Source organism: Polyodon spathula, chromosome 9 (genome assembly GCF_017654505.1).
Source record: "Polyodon spathula isolate WHYD16114869_AA chromosome 9, ASM1765450v1, whole genome shotgun sequence".
In the NCBI taxonomy this organism is placed as follows: domain Eukaryota; kingdom Metazoa; phylum Chordata; class Actinopteri; order Acipenseriformes; family Polyodontidae; genus Polyodon; species Polyodon spathula.
Genome location: NC_054542.1, coordinates 47770366 through 47785015, shown reverse-complemented (window position 1 = coordinate 47785015; position 14650 = coordinate 47770366). Strand labels below are relative to the sequence as shown.

Here is a 14650-nt window from a genome sequence, read left to right as displayed (position 1 = left end):
CACACACACACACACACACACACACACAGTGCCAGGTTGTTCAAGTTGGTTGGACGACGCTTGTGGACCGCAATTTTCAAATAGTGCCACAGATTATCAATGGGATTGAGATCAGGACTTTGACTGGGCCACTGTAGGACATTCACCTTTTTGTTCTTGAGCCACTCCAATGTTGCTTTGGCCTTGTGCTTGGGATCATTGTCCTGCTGAAAGGTGAATTTCCTCCCAAGCTTCAGTTTTTTAGAGGACTGAAGCAGATTCTCTTGCAGTATTTTCCTGTATTTTGCTCCATCCATTATTCCTTCAATTGTAACAAGATGCCCAGTCCCTGCTGATGAGAAGCATCCCCACAGCATGATGCTGCCACCACCATACTTCACTGTAAGGATAGTGTGTCTTGAGGCATGGGCAGTGTTAGGTTTGCGCCACACATAGCGTTTTGAGTTTTGGCCAAAAAGCTCTATCTTGGTCTCATCTGACCACAAAACCTTTTCCCACATCGCAGCTGGGTCACTCTCATGCTTTCTGGTAAACTCCAGACGTGCTTTCAGATGTTACTTTTTGAGTAACGGCTTCTTTCTTGCCACCCTCCCATACAGGCCAGTGTTATGCAGAGCTCTTGATATGGTTGACTGGTGCGCCATTACTCCACTCCCAGCCACTGAACTCTGTAGCTCCATCAAAGTGATTGTTGGCCTCTCTGTGACTTCTCTCACAAGTCTCCCTCTTGTTTGAGCGATGAGTTTTGAGGGACGGCCTTTTCTTGGCAGTGCCTGGGTGGTGTGATGCAGCTTCCACTTCCTGATTATTGATCCAACTGTGCTCACTGGGATATCCAAACACTTGGATATTATTTTGTACCCTTTCCCTAATGCTCTTTGGTCTTCATTTTCCTTCAGATTCACAGCCTTACCAATGATCCTTCAACAGTGGGGTTTTTATCCAGAAGATGTGACAGCAGCTTTAATGGTTCACAGGTGGAGGCCAATGGTAAGGTAATTGTGTCCTCGTTAGGGCAATTTCTTTCATCGGTGCAAACTGGGAGCTTCCACGGCACAGGGGTTGAATACTTATGCAAGCAAGATATTTCAGTTTTTTATTTTTCTTAAAAATATTTCCCAACATAAAACCAATGTCACCTTACAATACTTGATTCTGAGTTTCAGTGTTTTAAAATAAAATATCAACAGAATGAAATTTCAATGTACAATTTGTAATTCAGTAATATGAGAGAATTGGTCAGGGGTCTGAATACTTTTGTAAGGCACTGTATATAGTAACAATCTCGGCTAACGCAGGCAGGCGCATCACACAGAGCGAGGCAGTCCACACGAATACAGAGGAGGGGCGCGAACCCGGGACCTCAGGCATTAAAGAACAGCGCCAATACCGCTGTACAAAAGAGACAGCTCCTTTGTAAGGAGTGTATATCGGGCTTATATCCCTGTGTGTGATTACGTCACCTACCACCTCTGTGGCTGGCTTCCCGTGTGCAAGCAACAACAACACATACAGTGGCTTGAGAAAGTATTCACCCCCCTTGGCATTTTTCCTATTTTGTTGCCTTACAACCTGGAATTAAAATTTATTTTTATTTGGATTTCATGTAATGGACATACACAAAATAGTCCAAATTGGTGAAGTGAAATGAAAAAAATAACTTGTTTAAAAAAATTCTAAAAATAATAATAAATAACGGAAAAGTGGTGCGTGCATATGTATTCACACCCTTTGCTATTAAGCCTCTAAATAAGATCTCGTGCACCCAATTACCTTCAGATACATAATTAGTTAAATAAAGTCCACCTGTGTGCAATCTAAGTGTCACATGATCTGTCACATGATCTCAGTACATATACACCTGTTTTGAAAGGCCCCAGAGTATGCAACACCACTAAGCAAGGGGCACCACCAAGCAAGTGGCGCCATGAAGACAAAAGGAGCTCTCCAAACAGGTCAGGGACAAAGTTGTGGAGAAGTACAGATCAGGGTTGGGTTATAAAACAATATCCGAAACTTTGAACATCCCAAGGAGCACCATTAAAGCCATTAATAAAAAATGGAAAGAATATGGCACCACAACAAACCTGGCAAGAGAGGGCCGCCCACCAAAACTCACAGACCAGGCAAGGAGGGCATTAATCAGAGAGGCAACAAAGAGACCAAAGAACCCTGAAGGAGCTGCAAAGCTCCACAGCGGAGATTGGAGTATCTGTCCATAGGACCACTTTAAGCCGTACACTCCACAGAGCTGGGCTTTATGGAAGAGTGGCCAGAAAAAAGCCATTGCTTAAAGAAAAAAACATGTTTGATGTTCGCCAAAAGGCATGTGGGAGACTCCCCAAACATATGGAAGAAGGTACTCTGGTCAGATGAGACTAAAATTGAGCTTTTTGGCCATCAAGGAAAACTCTATATCTGGCGCAAACCCAACACCTCTCATCACCCCGAGAACACCATTCCCACAGTGAAGCATGGTGGTGGCAGCATCATGCTGTGGGGATGTTTTTCATCAGCAGGGACTGGGTTTAAGGGAAAACATTTAAATGTCTTGGAATGGCCTAATCAAAGCCCAGACCTCAATCCAATTGAGAATCTGTGGTATGACTTAAAGATTGCTGTACACCAGCGGAACCCATCCAACTTGAAGGAGCTGGAGCAGTTCTGCCTTGAAGAATGGGCAAAAATCCCAGTGGCTAGATGTGTCAAGCTTATAGATACATACCCCAAGAGACTTGCAGCTGTAATTGCTGCAAAAGGTGGCTCTACAAAGTATTGACTTTGGGGGGGTGAATAGTTATGCACGCTCAAGTTTCTGTTTTTTTGTCTTATTTCTTGTTTGTTTCACAATAAAAAATATTTTGCATCTTCAAAGTGGTAGGCATGTTGTGTAAATCAAATGATACAAACCCCCAAAAAAATCTATTTTAATTCCAGGTTGTAAGGCAACAAAATAGGAAAAATGCCAAAGGGGGTCAATACTTTCGCAAGCCACTGCACATACATACATACATACATACATACATACATATATACATACATATATATATATATATATATATATATATATATATATATATATATATATATATATATATATATATATATATATATATATATATATATATATATATACACTGACCTTTAAAGAAGAAGGTATCACTACTTCAGACCTAAGAAAGATGACTTGTACCAACATTCATAGCGTTCAAAAGCTCCAAGACCAGTGCCCAAGCTAAATAATTTCTAAGACAGACACCCTGTCACTGCTGCATTTTCTTTCCCAGCATTGTGTGTGTGACAGTGTTGTCCAAGCTGCAAATTAGATCTCTGGCTATCCTAAAACTGTGAGAATACACAACACCCAAAAGCACGGCACATAACCAGAACATGATCAAAGAACAGAAAGTGGTACCCAAACTCAAAGAGTCAGCTAGATGTCAGGAGAGGTGAGGAAAGAGGAGCTCAGCAGATGAAGGTGAATAAGCTGTGGTGTCTGAGCTAGCCCATGCAGGATAATAACATTGAAAAAAAATACTAAAAAGAAAGAAGAAAAGACATTTTACCTTTGCATCCTTGGCATAATATAGTGTCCTTCCCCGCAGCTTGAAATATCTTTTCTTCCAGCGCTGGAATGAACTGGTCTGTTTCAGTAGTAATCCCTCCTTGACGCTGGTCTGCACAACAAAAACATCTTATCAATGCATCTTACCAATTTGTGTGTAAAGCAGCCTGCAGCTGTATGTACATTTGGATTGCTATGGAATGGGAGGCTTTTGAGTTTTTATTATGGACATGACCTGCATCTTTAACACAAAATAATCCCACAAATGAGGCAGAGGGCACTTTAAGCATATTACTGCTTAACCACAAATTAAGAAAAAATCACTGCAAAACTTTTTATTTTATTTTTGATTACAAGATATCAAGATTTGTTAAAATTCTTTTTCATGGTGAAATTCCTCCATTATGTTATTAAACTTCAATTTCGCTCTACCCTTTTAACACCAACTTTTTACTTATTACAAAAAGGCAACCAATCACTGCAAATGTCGTGATTTCAATTGAAATACAGTATATTGGTAACTAGACCAGTTTACTGGATAGTTATCTTTCCAAAGACCTAAGGTCTGCAGCATTGGGTATGCTTAAATAAATGCTGCTAAGTAAGAAACACAGGAATAGTTATCCTTTAACTTAAATGAATATGGGCCCTGCAGGTCATTTCAATAGATCATCTATTTACATTGTAAACTACCATAAATTACATTATGGGGGTGATGTAATTATAGGCGCAGTGCAAATAATTGTGGATACAAAATTCTAATTGCATTGCGGCCAGGCAATTATTTTGCACAGCACCCTATGTAAGCTTAAGAGCAATGCAAATTACTCAACACAAAGAAATAATGAGCTGCAATCATGATAATGAGGGTCTCAATGAGCGCATCGGTCTACTTAGCATCCCTCACTTGCAGATTTAGCATCCAGAGAGCAGTAGTCGCTGTATGACATTTCTGGAGCATGAAAATACAAACCAAAAAATGTTTTGGAGGGTTAGCAATTGCCTAAGTGCAAGGCAAAATCCTTACATCACATTATGGTGTGCCCGCTTAGTATACCGATCGTTCCCAATTCCTTGCTCTTTTCTTCATTTGAACGCATTTCAATATAATTTGAATTGATTAATGATGGCAAAGTGCAAATTTTATAGCGGGTGCAGAATACCATGTGAACACCATTCTTACATATGCCGTATTTTTAGAGGCCGCTAAAATCAGACTTCACGGTCCAGCAGACATGATTTACGAGTATCTTTACATCACCCCTTAAGTGTGTTATAATACCAGAGTAACTGATATTTCCCTATAGAATCCTGTGCTTGATTTTCTTATTACAGGCTACTACTGACGTCACTACCTGCCTGCAATCACTATTATGATGAGAGATCGTGCCTGATATGTCTGATTACAGATGCGATCTGACGTCAACTGAATGAGAATTTGCAGCCTTTTTTTAATATCTGCCGGTTTCAAAGTGCTTTGACGGTTTCATGCAGGCAATGCAGTGAAAGCTTATTTGTACTTCCTCCAATCTGCAAGACCATGGAAAATGAAGCAACGCTACGGAAGAGAGAGAAAGAAAACAATGGCAACAGCACAGCCTGTGCTACAGCACCACCTAAAGGTCATTCACAGAAAACACTAAGTTACAGCCTGAAGTAACTTATAAAAATGATGGAATAGAATACTCATCATTACAATGTTTGCATGACATTAAATACCCTTCTGTATAGATGGTCCACCTCCGCTTTCTCTGACACTTAACCAATAGCAAAGGTACAACACATTATTCTGTTAATTTAGTGAGTGTGTGTGTGTCTGTGTGTGTGTGTGTGTGTGTGTGTGTGTGTGTGTGTGTGTGTCGTCTAGTGTGACAACCTCTGAACTCAGTGCATTCTTCACACTCCTGGAGACAAAAGGTCCATAAATCTGCCTTTTGTTATCTTCTTGGGACCTCCTTTGATCCCAGTGGCATTATCTCTTTCGATCTCTCTGAAGTCTTTACAGCTTGTGCTAATTGTAGTCCACAGCATTGTTATCTTGTTAGCTTGCAGTCAATGTTGGGCAAGAGCTTGTAGTCGCAACGTCTCTATCAATGGTTAGCAGTACATACAATTTGAACCAAACAGTCTGCTATCTGCAATATTAGTCTCCTTTCAGAAAAGAATATAGCTATAGCCAGTATAGCTCTGCCAGTCCACATGCGTAGCAAACTGCTAATCAATTCTCAATCCATGTTTTCCAACACAGCCTCCAGTGCATTTTAAAGCAGTACTAAGAATGTATTATTATAGTCAGCGTGAAATGTCATGAAGGGTCTGATGTTAGCCAAAAGCTGATTCTGACAGTGGCTAATCTTTATTTTAAAAAAAAGTAGTTTTTTGTTTGACTTGTGATTTTTAGTAAAGGAAAGTTTAGTTCCATGATTGCGGCCTCGTCCTTTGTGATGTCACGGAACTCCTTGGTGGCTTCCTCGTCCTTTGTGATGTCACGGAACTCCTTGGTGGCTTTTTACACTCTGATTATGTACAGCAGCTTGTGCTTTATTCTCTGCATTACAAAGTGCAGATTGACAGCTTTCTTAGCACATGGACGGGTTTCTTACAAGATTACAGGGAGTTTGGATCTGGGACACTAATGGGTTTCTTTCAGGATACAAACAATCCTGACTGGTAAAATGACTTCATTGTGGTTCCCTAGCACTAAGATATTGATGGGGATCTGAATTTCATGCAGGACATTTATCCAGGCTGCAGGCATCCATTTCTACTTACATACATACCATACATATTTTCAATAAGAAAAAAAAAAAAGTTAGGTTTTATATTTATTTTAAATTCTGTACAGTGGTTTACAATCCATCAATGTACAATAAATGTTACAAAATAAAAAAGCAAGATCCTTAAACTGTACAACATTTTGTTTGCTCATTCAGACTGTTAAACTTTTACAGCCCTTAAATAGATTGCAGCTTATCTGTGTACAGTCTACTGCAGTTTCAGTTAAACGCTACTGCAATGTCCTTATGCTCATGCTGGTCCTCACTCATAACTCCACTTTATCAAGAAGACATGAATGAGCAGGTACACCTCTACATACCACTCACTTCAGTCAAGCTAAATCACATCCTGAACCCTTATAAAGTGACAGGACGTCCTGAAAATCAGACCCCACTCCTTCCAAGAGCAGAAACAAGGCAGGCTAGCACTGCACGGTGCCAGGTGCAATGTCTAGATCTTTAGACGCACATTTCAATTCACACTTATCTAATTATGGAAAGTTAATTAAGCCATTCCTCTTGTTGTTTTGTTGTTGCCAGATTTACTTCAGCACTCCGACACACAAACATACACAACACGATCAGTGCTATCAATGCTAGCCTGATTAATTCCAGCCAGCCACTCCTCTCTGTTTATGTTACAAGCGACTCTGCCAAGCCTAACTGTGCTCACAGAACAAGCTGCTATGTTATGCTTCAGAAGCAGGAGACTTCGCAAAGTGTAAAAAAAGAAAGGGAAAGCGTCATGAGAACAATAATTTGTAGGAAGACGGAAGAAAACGATCCTGGTCTATTCTAATGATCTAAACAACAGCAGAAGTGAAGCCTGCTCACCCTCAGTGTAATAATGCACAATAACTATGCATATAGAAAAGCAAGGTTTGGGTTCTTAGCAAATGAACTATGGATATGCCTTAGCAAACGGATCATTTGCAAGTGAAGTGAAGCTTCACGTTTGGCTGGATCATTTCCACTGAGTGCAGCTGGCATCACATTGTGGTTTTGTAAGTGCGGTTTAGTTTCTGTGATGACGGCGGTGTTCAGATGTTGACAGCAGTGTTGTATTGGGTACACCAGTAATGGGTGTTTTTGTAGGCTCCTGGTAAATGATAGTAGCCTTTAGGACCCATAATGGCAAAACCAGAACACAGATCTAGAACAGTATAGACTAACACACTGTATATTGTACCGCAGGTCTTTTATTATAGAACATGCGTATTATACTGATGTAAAAAGTTCCCAGCATGAATTAAAAAAAAAAAAAAAAAAAAACAGAAGGGAATCGATTGACAGAGCTTTGACAGAGCTGTGGTGAAAAGATGTAATGTCTTTTTAAATGTGTTCCATTTTTAATATGGGGAAATTAATGTACTTACAGTACTTAAAGAAAAGCAGTGTATCGATTGATACATATGCATTAATACAGGTTACATTTAAATGTCAATGCTCTTCGGCTCTGTGTAGTGTGTGCTTTTAAACTGCATTTCACTTGCAGTCAAACTAAAGTGTGTATGGTCTGTCGTAAAAAAAAAATAAAAATAAAAAATAATAATTTAAATCGAACCGAAAGCACCTTTTCATCAGGGCAAAGGACTCTCATTCCAGCGGACCATCTTAGGTTTGAAACAACACTCTACTTACTCATGGCTATGAAGAACTTCTAAGAAAACAGGAATAGATCATTCGAAAATCAGCTGTGTTTACATCATCATCTACTTAAAATTCCTGGTCAAAAGAAAAATGAAGTTTGAGGATAAGCTGCTGGAATTGGGCAATATGAACACAAGCTGACAAGAAAGAAAGTTCCCTGACTGACCCTGTAAACATGTAGGATCCTCTGGCACAGAATACAAACTACCTCAGCCCCAATACCGTAGCCATAGGCACTCTGAAACACTAATTACCCCCCCATTGCCAAGTTCAAGTACTGATCGTATTGATCTTGAAAACAACCTGTTTTCTGTGCTCAGTGTCTGGGAAGCAATTAGGACAACTCTTTGGGACTCCAATATAGCTGGAGAGACAAGTCAAAGTAATTCCACATTCTCAGTTTATTCTCGATAATGAAAACTGTCCATAATAAACATCCCAATGGAGAACCTTTGCTTATGACTGCTAAGTCTGAGCAGGTGAGGAAACACACCTGGTTATGCACAGTGTGACTGAATTTAGAACAGATTGAAAGACTCGGTTCTCATCCTGCTCGTTTTATTTACAAGCTCTACATTTACCACCTAGAAAAAACATTGCAAGCACATGCTGAGGGTCCTCCTTGTCTCGTAGTTATTGCACTGTACCTGAAAGGTTACACACATTTGTATAAAATCAAGAGGTCATCATGATTATATCTAGGGCTACTGAATTTTGGTTTTAACCGATAAAAAGAGCTAAAAATAATCACTGAAAAATGCAATTAATAAAACCCGAAAAACAGAAGCCCTAATTATATCCAAATGCAATCCAAAATGTCTAGACGAGGCTAGGAGGATATGATATGAGCTCAGTAAGATTTGCTGCAACACCTATGACAACCCTAATTATAACATGCTTTTCAGCAACCAAAAACTTACTCAAAAGCAAATCGGAACTATTATCTCATATTATCACACAGCATTTCAAAAAAGGATTCAGTACTGGAATATAAACACTTACAGACAGACAGGTGCAGACCTGTGCTTAGCCAACTGACCCATGAAGCATCAGCAATATCAGAGATTTATTCTCCAGAGAAAACAAATGTTGTATTTGTTCTGCCACAGGCATCAAGGTGCCTTTTATATTACACAACTTAGATCAGTGCTCCACTTTCCTGACCTACTTTACTGTACTCTTCCTTATACCTTAGCTCTGTAGCGGTCACACAGCTGCCAACCGGAACACACTCGGTGCTTATTTTTAGAAAATGTCTTCTAAAACTGCAAGATGGAAGACCGCTCCTTGACTGGAAGATAAAATACAGCAACCCACTTTCAGCCACCATGCTCAACAGGAATTGAGGCAAAGGCTGAGCTGAACTGTTGAGATTAGAGCTCAGATGAAGAGTTCCCTGAGAAAGTGAATGAAAAAGCCTGCACTCATCCTGGTCCAAGGGCATTGAGGTGTCTGCAGGGCGTATGTACGTGTTAGCTAGGAGCTCAGAAAGGATCTTGAAAAATCTCAGTATGTTAATAGCTCTGCGGGTACTGTTGACTTACATCTTGACTCTGCAATACTGGATCATGAACCACCCAACCACTATCGCAACACCCCAACATGCAAGAGTTCAGAAATCACACAGCACTTTAAAATAACATGTTCCGTACTTCCAGTTAGTGTCGTCCTCAGAGACACCAAGAACTGGCTTTGCATGAGATGGTAATACAATACACAGCAGATCATACTGCCGAGAGCTCTTCCACTGAAGTGAGCAGAGTCCTTTTTGAATAGGATTCCACCAGAGTCGCATCATCATAATTGAGTGTTAAATCTCAGCGCCAGCATGCTGCACTTCAATCCGACTTCATTGTGTCACATGAAACAGATATGCTGGGAATGACAATCCCTTCTCATGTGCTGTACTTGAAGTGTCTGTTTGGAAAAGGGCCAAGGCGAGCAACACTTAACCCATCCTTCTGAACAATACAACACCATTTTATTAACTATGATAATACAGTCTTCTACCAGTGCGTATACCACTGGCTTATTATATCTTGCCCTAGGCAGTCAGGCAGTACTGTGATTCTGTATCAGATTTAGAAAGTTATTAGAGTTATGTTATTTCTAGATAAATTCCATGGTCCTGTAGTTCTGTTTCTAGATACATGCCATGGTTGTGTAGTTAATCACACCTGTTTTCAAGGTAATCACTGGAGAGAAAATGTGGAGAATCAGAAAATAGAAGCTCCAATATGTGCCCTTTAAATGAGGGCATTCCTGGATGATAGTACATGCCACAGAGGCATAGGCAGACTTCAAGGATGAAACAAGAGGGAGGTAACAAATACAGGTTTTAACTAACAACAAGATTTGTCATATGTAAACTTGTTTGAGTTGCTGTTAAAAGCAGGTACAATGGAGAGGGGGATCCCTGCCTTGCCCTGCTGTACCAAGGGGATTAATCTTAACATCTATTTCCTTTAAATCCCACTGCGCATGGTAATAACACATGCACAATTTCTAATTTCTTAGCCATGTTTTCATTTAACCACTGCCTCTATGAACACAACCCCGCTGAGACATCTAACCCAGCGCCTAAAAATAGCTCACAGGCAGCTACCAGGGACAACACAACAATGTACAAGAAACAAACTGTAGGCAGAGAGAGTTATTCTTCGTACAGAACGTGTTATTAGCAACTTTAGTGTTGGCCCATTGAGTGAAGGCGTGAGAGAGATTACCAACTGCCCCCATGATGACTGCAGATAAGATACCTTGCTGTGGCGCTGACATTACAAGGGAAGCTGGTCCACAGAGAATAGTCAGGTAACTAATGAGTTGAGTTTTAGAGGCTGTCCTATGTACTGTTAGCTTCTGACCAGGCACAATAATTAAGTATTGAAAGCTGCCTTACTTCCTACTGGGACCTAGCTGGGGAAATCTCATCTGACCAGATCTCTTCTTACCTCTAGCCACTCTGTCAGAGTGATTAATGCAGCTGCTCAGAAACAAGCAATATATTAAGTGCCAAAGCTCTAAAAAACGCGTTGAGCGATTAACAGCTTTCACGATGCTTCAATAAAGAACCCAAGGTGTATATATAATATGTCCCTCTTGAAGTTGAATGATGTATTACTGTATTGTGGATGCTACAGTCTTTCTTTCCACCAGTAGGTGTATGCACTACAATAAGTGGTTTTATGGTCAATAAAAATCTCTTTCCAAAAGTCTGTGTTTTGCTTGGCTCCCACTGTGCTGTTTCCTCTGTTCTGCATGTGTACATACTGTATGGATGGGGATATAACATAAAACATTGTTATTCTTTATTGATACACCAATACTAAATATCTAACACATATTGGGCTGCACTGTATTATTTTACTTGATTTTCTTTTCACAATAAATTTCTTTCAGGAGGTGTATGTTTTCCCAATTAAACCATTTCCCAAATTAAAACACTTATGATACAGAATATTACAATTTGTTCTATATTAAAATACAGGGAGATAATCTGCCCTGTGCTCCAGGGCAATAAAACTACTTACATATATGCCCCGTTTCCACTCCCGGCTATGGCTGCCCACGGCAACAAAACAGGGTGTTTCCACAGCTCTCGCAGGCGGCGGAGCGCGGCTATATGCTCAGGCGTTGCATCTCATATTCCATGTACCAAACTGGCTACAAAGGAAGAGTGCCGTCATGTAGCCAGGAGGTGCATGTAGAAACGGACAGGGAAATCGCTCCATTGTGGCTGACTTTCTTTCATATATATAAAGCACGCACATGACATGTTCTTTAAAGCTTCATTGTATTCACCGAAAGCAGAGCACATTGTTAAACTGAACAATGTTCATCCTGCTTCAGAACACAAGACAAAAGTATGAACTCACACTGCTTTTGCTTTATAGTCATAATAAACACAACAACAAAACCTGGTTGTTTGTTTAACCAGACTCCTTTTTATTTGCAATGAGCCTACGTTTAACGTTAACGTATATTTGCATTGTGCGATTTGTCAAATTTCCAGTGGGGAGGATAAAAATAGACAAACGCAAAACACATTTGGCACGCCGTGACACATCTGTAGCACACAATTTAAACAGCAAAGACAATACTATGTTAATTATTTATACCAAATGAACTGCTAAATTGCATATTATTTTTATGAATACGGAATCAAAACCCAATTACAAAAACTACCCTTCGCTATGCTTACAGCAACTAAAATAAACTTAAAGCGCACTCATGACAAGTACTTGCACTGTTAAGCATAACCTCATTGACATAGAGTGAAACAACTATAAATGGATCATTACAGAGCATACGTATTTCAACAGCTTTATCTGCTATGAATATTTCACACTCACACACACACACATTATTCTCTATATACCGTATTTCCCTTAACAAACAAACTTAGCTGATTTAGGGACTCCAGGCGACATGAAGGTGTAAAGGCACAGCATAATAAAAACAAGCACAATTTTTCAGATTGAAATGCAAATGAAAAAATGCGCATCTTTGTGCTCTCTCAATTCCTTTATAGTTACAGGTCTTGAAACATTTCATTTTACAATTTTGCACAGATTCATGACTTTATCATCCCCAAACAAGATTCTTCCATCCACTTCTGCAGGCCATGATGTAGGGTTGAGTACAGCTGTCTCTTCCAGGACCCCGTTATCATCAAATCCTCTTTCAATGTTGTCAACTAAAGCTCGTGAGAACTGAAAGTGGAAACCGTTGTATTTCATTTGTTGAGCTTCACATGGCTCTTAATGGAACATGAATCTCAAGCTTGGCAGTGATGGCAGTGGAGTTCCTATTCTGAAGAAACAGGGATAGGGCTTTTAGTGTCTTAAGAGCATCTTTCATTATGGCTACTTCCATAAGAAACAGCCAGTTTGTCATCTTCCCCAGTAGACCACCACATTTTGCTTTGTCCTGTGAAGAACGTGAATTGTCTGTTGAACCGTTTTTAAAAAACTTAACAAGGTCAGGGTAACTTTCCCATAAAGCAGTCACCGATGTGCAGGAAGATGACAGCCAATGGATGTCAAAAACTCAACCAACCTTATGTATGTGCACAAAGAGCTCAGCAGCCACGGCTTCAAGGTGCTTCTGATTCTTGGGACTTTGTGAAAAAAACGAACAAAGTGAATCTATTAATAGCTGAAAATGACTTGCTTCCTTTATTGTTTGAGCAGCGTCATGAACAGCAAGCTCCAGTTTATGGTTCATGCAATGAATCATGATTAGATCGTTGTTAATCTTTGCCTCACAGAATTGATGCTGCCCCTTTGTATTTCCCCAGCATTGACGCCGCTTCATCAGCTGCAAAACCCAGTACACGCTCTTGAAGTATGTCTTCAGTAATGCCATTCTGATTGAGGGTGGAAAGTAACTTATCTGTAGCGCCAGCATCTGTTCCTGACTAGCTCCACAATGTTAAAAAAACAGTTTCATGGTACATCTTCGAATAGAATTTGCATGTAAACTATGAGACAAGATATGCTGGAGGCAGATGTGCTTTCATCGACCAGGCTACTGAACATGTTGCTCGAATCAATTACATACTTAGCAAGTTGTGCAGCCATTTTGTCTGCTACAAACATCAGCATATTACAGCATGCATGGTTGGAATACAGCATTTTCCCACTATCCAATCCATTAAGCTGCTGTAGCTGCAAAATGTTAGGATGCATCTTAAACGATTTTACAATCGTAAAGTTTTCTTTACAAATCATGCAGGCAGTTCTCACTGTGCTCGCAGTGACCTGTAGTTTTTTCTGATGTGTCCATACTTCAGTGCTGTTTTCAGCAGCTTTCTCTATGGCCTGATTTTGTCTGGTTTGTACTACTTCTTCACATTTGCATTTCCCATGCTCGCTTGTTTTGTCTTTTAGTTTTTTGGCTGATGTTGCCGTTATGCATTTGATAAAGGCCTGATCGATTCTAAGCTGTTCTTTTACATGGGGTCCCAGATCACGAATTTCGGAACAAAACAAGTACATTACTGAGCCACTGGGATTAACCTTTACCAAGAACGATTAACCATCCATTCTTCAAAGCGAGCGTGCCCTAAATAGCCGCCGGTAAATATTGCCTGCTCTTCCGAGACCCCTGAGCTGCAACAACTGAAGACAGATAAGAGGATCATTTCGTCCATTTAATTTGCACTGATGAAACATAACCTGGTTAACTGTACTGATGGCAAATCTAATGCTTAGATGACAAATATGGTTGAACTTCTATAGAACTGAAGGATAAAATACATTTCGACAAGAAATTACATTAGTTCCATTACTTAGTTGAGCAGAAGGTGGTTTCAATAAATACGTTCTGATTTAAATATAGGCCTACTACATGACAGTTTGGGGTATTCAGTCTATTTGAAACAGTAGGCAGGTGTTTATTTTTTAAATTATTTTATATATAATAATTATTAGTCAAATAATCTACTGCTGAATAAGACCGTTTTGCTACCAACTTTCCAGGCAGGTAGCAAAACCTGACTACTGCCTTAAACAGTTAACTTCTACCCTGGTTAAACAGATTTGTTACCGCTGGTTTCTTTAAAATAAAATGGCCTTTTTGATTTCAACGGCTAGCCATGGCAGCCGAAGCCTATATAGCCAGTCAGCATAAACGAGGCAATATTCACAGATTGTGA

The 14650-nt window shown here is 39.9% G+C and overlaps 1 protein-coding gene across 3 annotated transcripts in view; it reads right to left on the bottom strand.

Annotated features, from left to right (window-relative positions):
- Positions 1–14650, bottom strand: part of dgkh (diacylglycerol kinase, eta) — a 78606-nt gene that overhangs the window by 44467 nt on the left and 19489 nt on the right. For all 3 annotated transcript variants that reach the window (XM_041259809.1, XM_041259810.1, XM_041259808.1), the window contains one exon: positions 3567–3677. In XM_041259809.1, coding sequence (XP_041115743.1) covers positions 3567–3677 — 111 coding nt within the window. The remainder of the gene's footprint in view (positions 1–3566; positions 3678–14650) is intronic.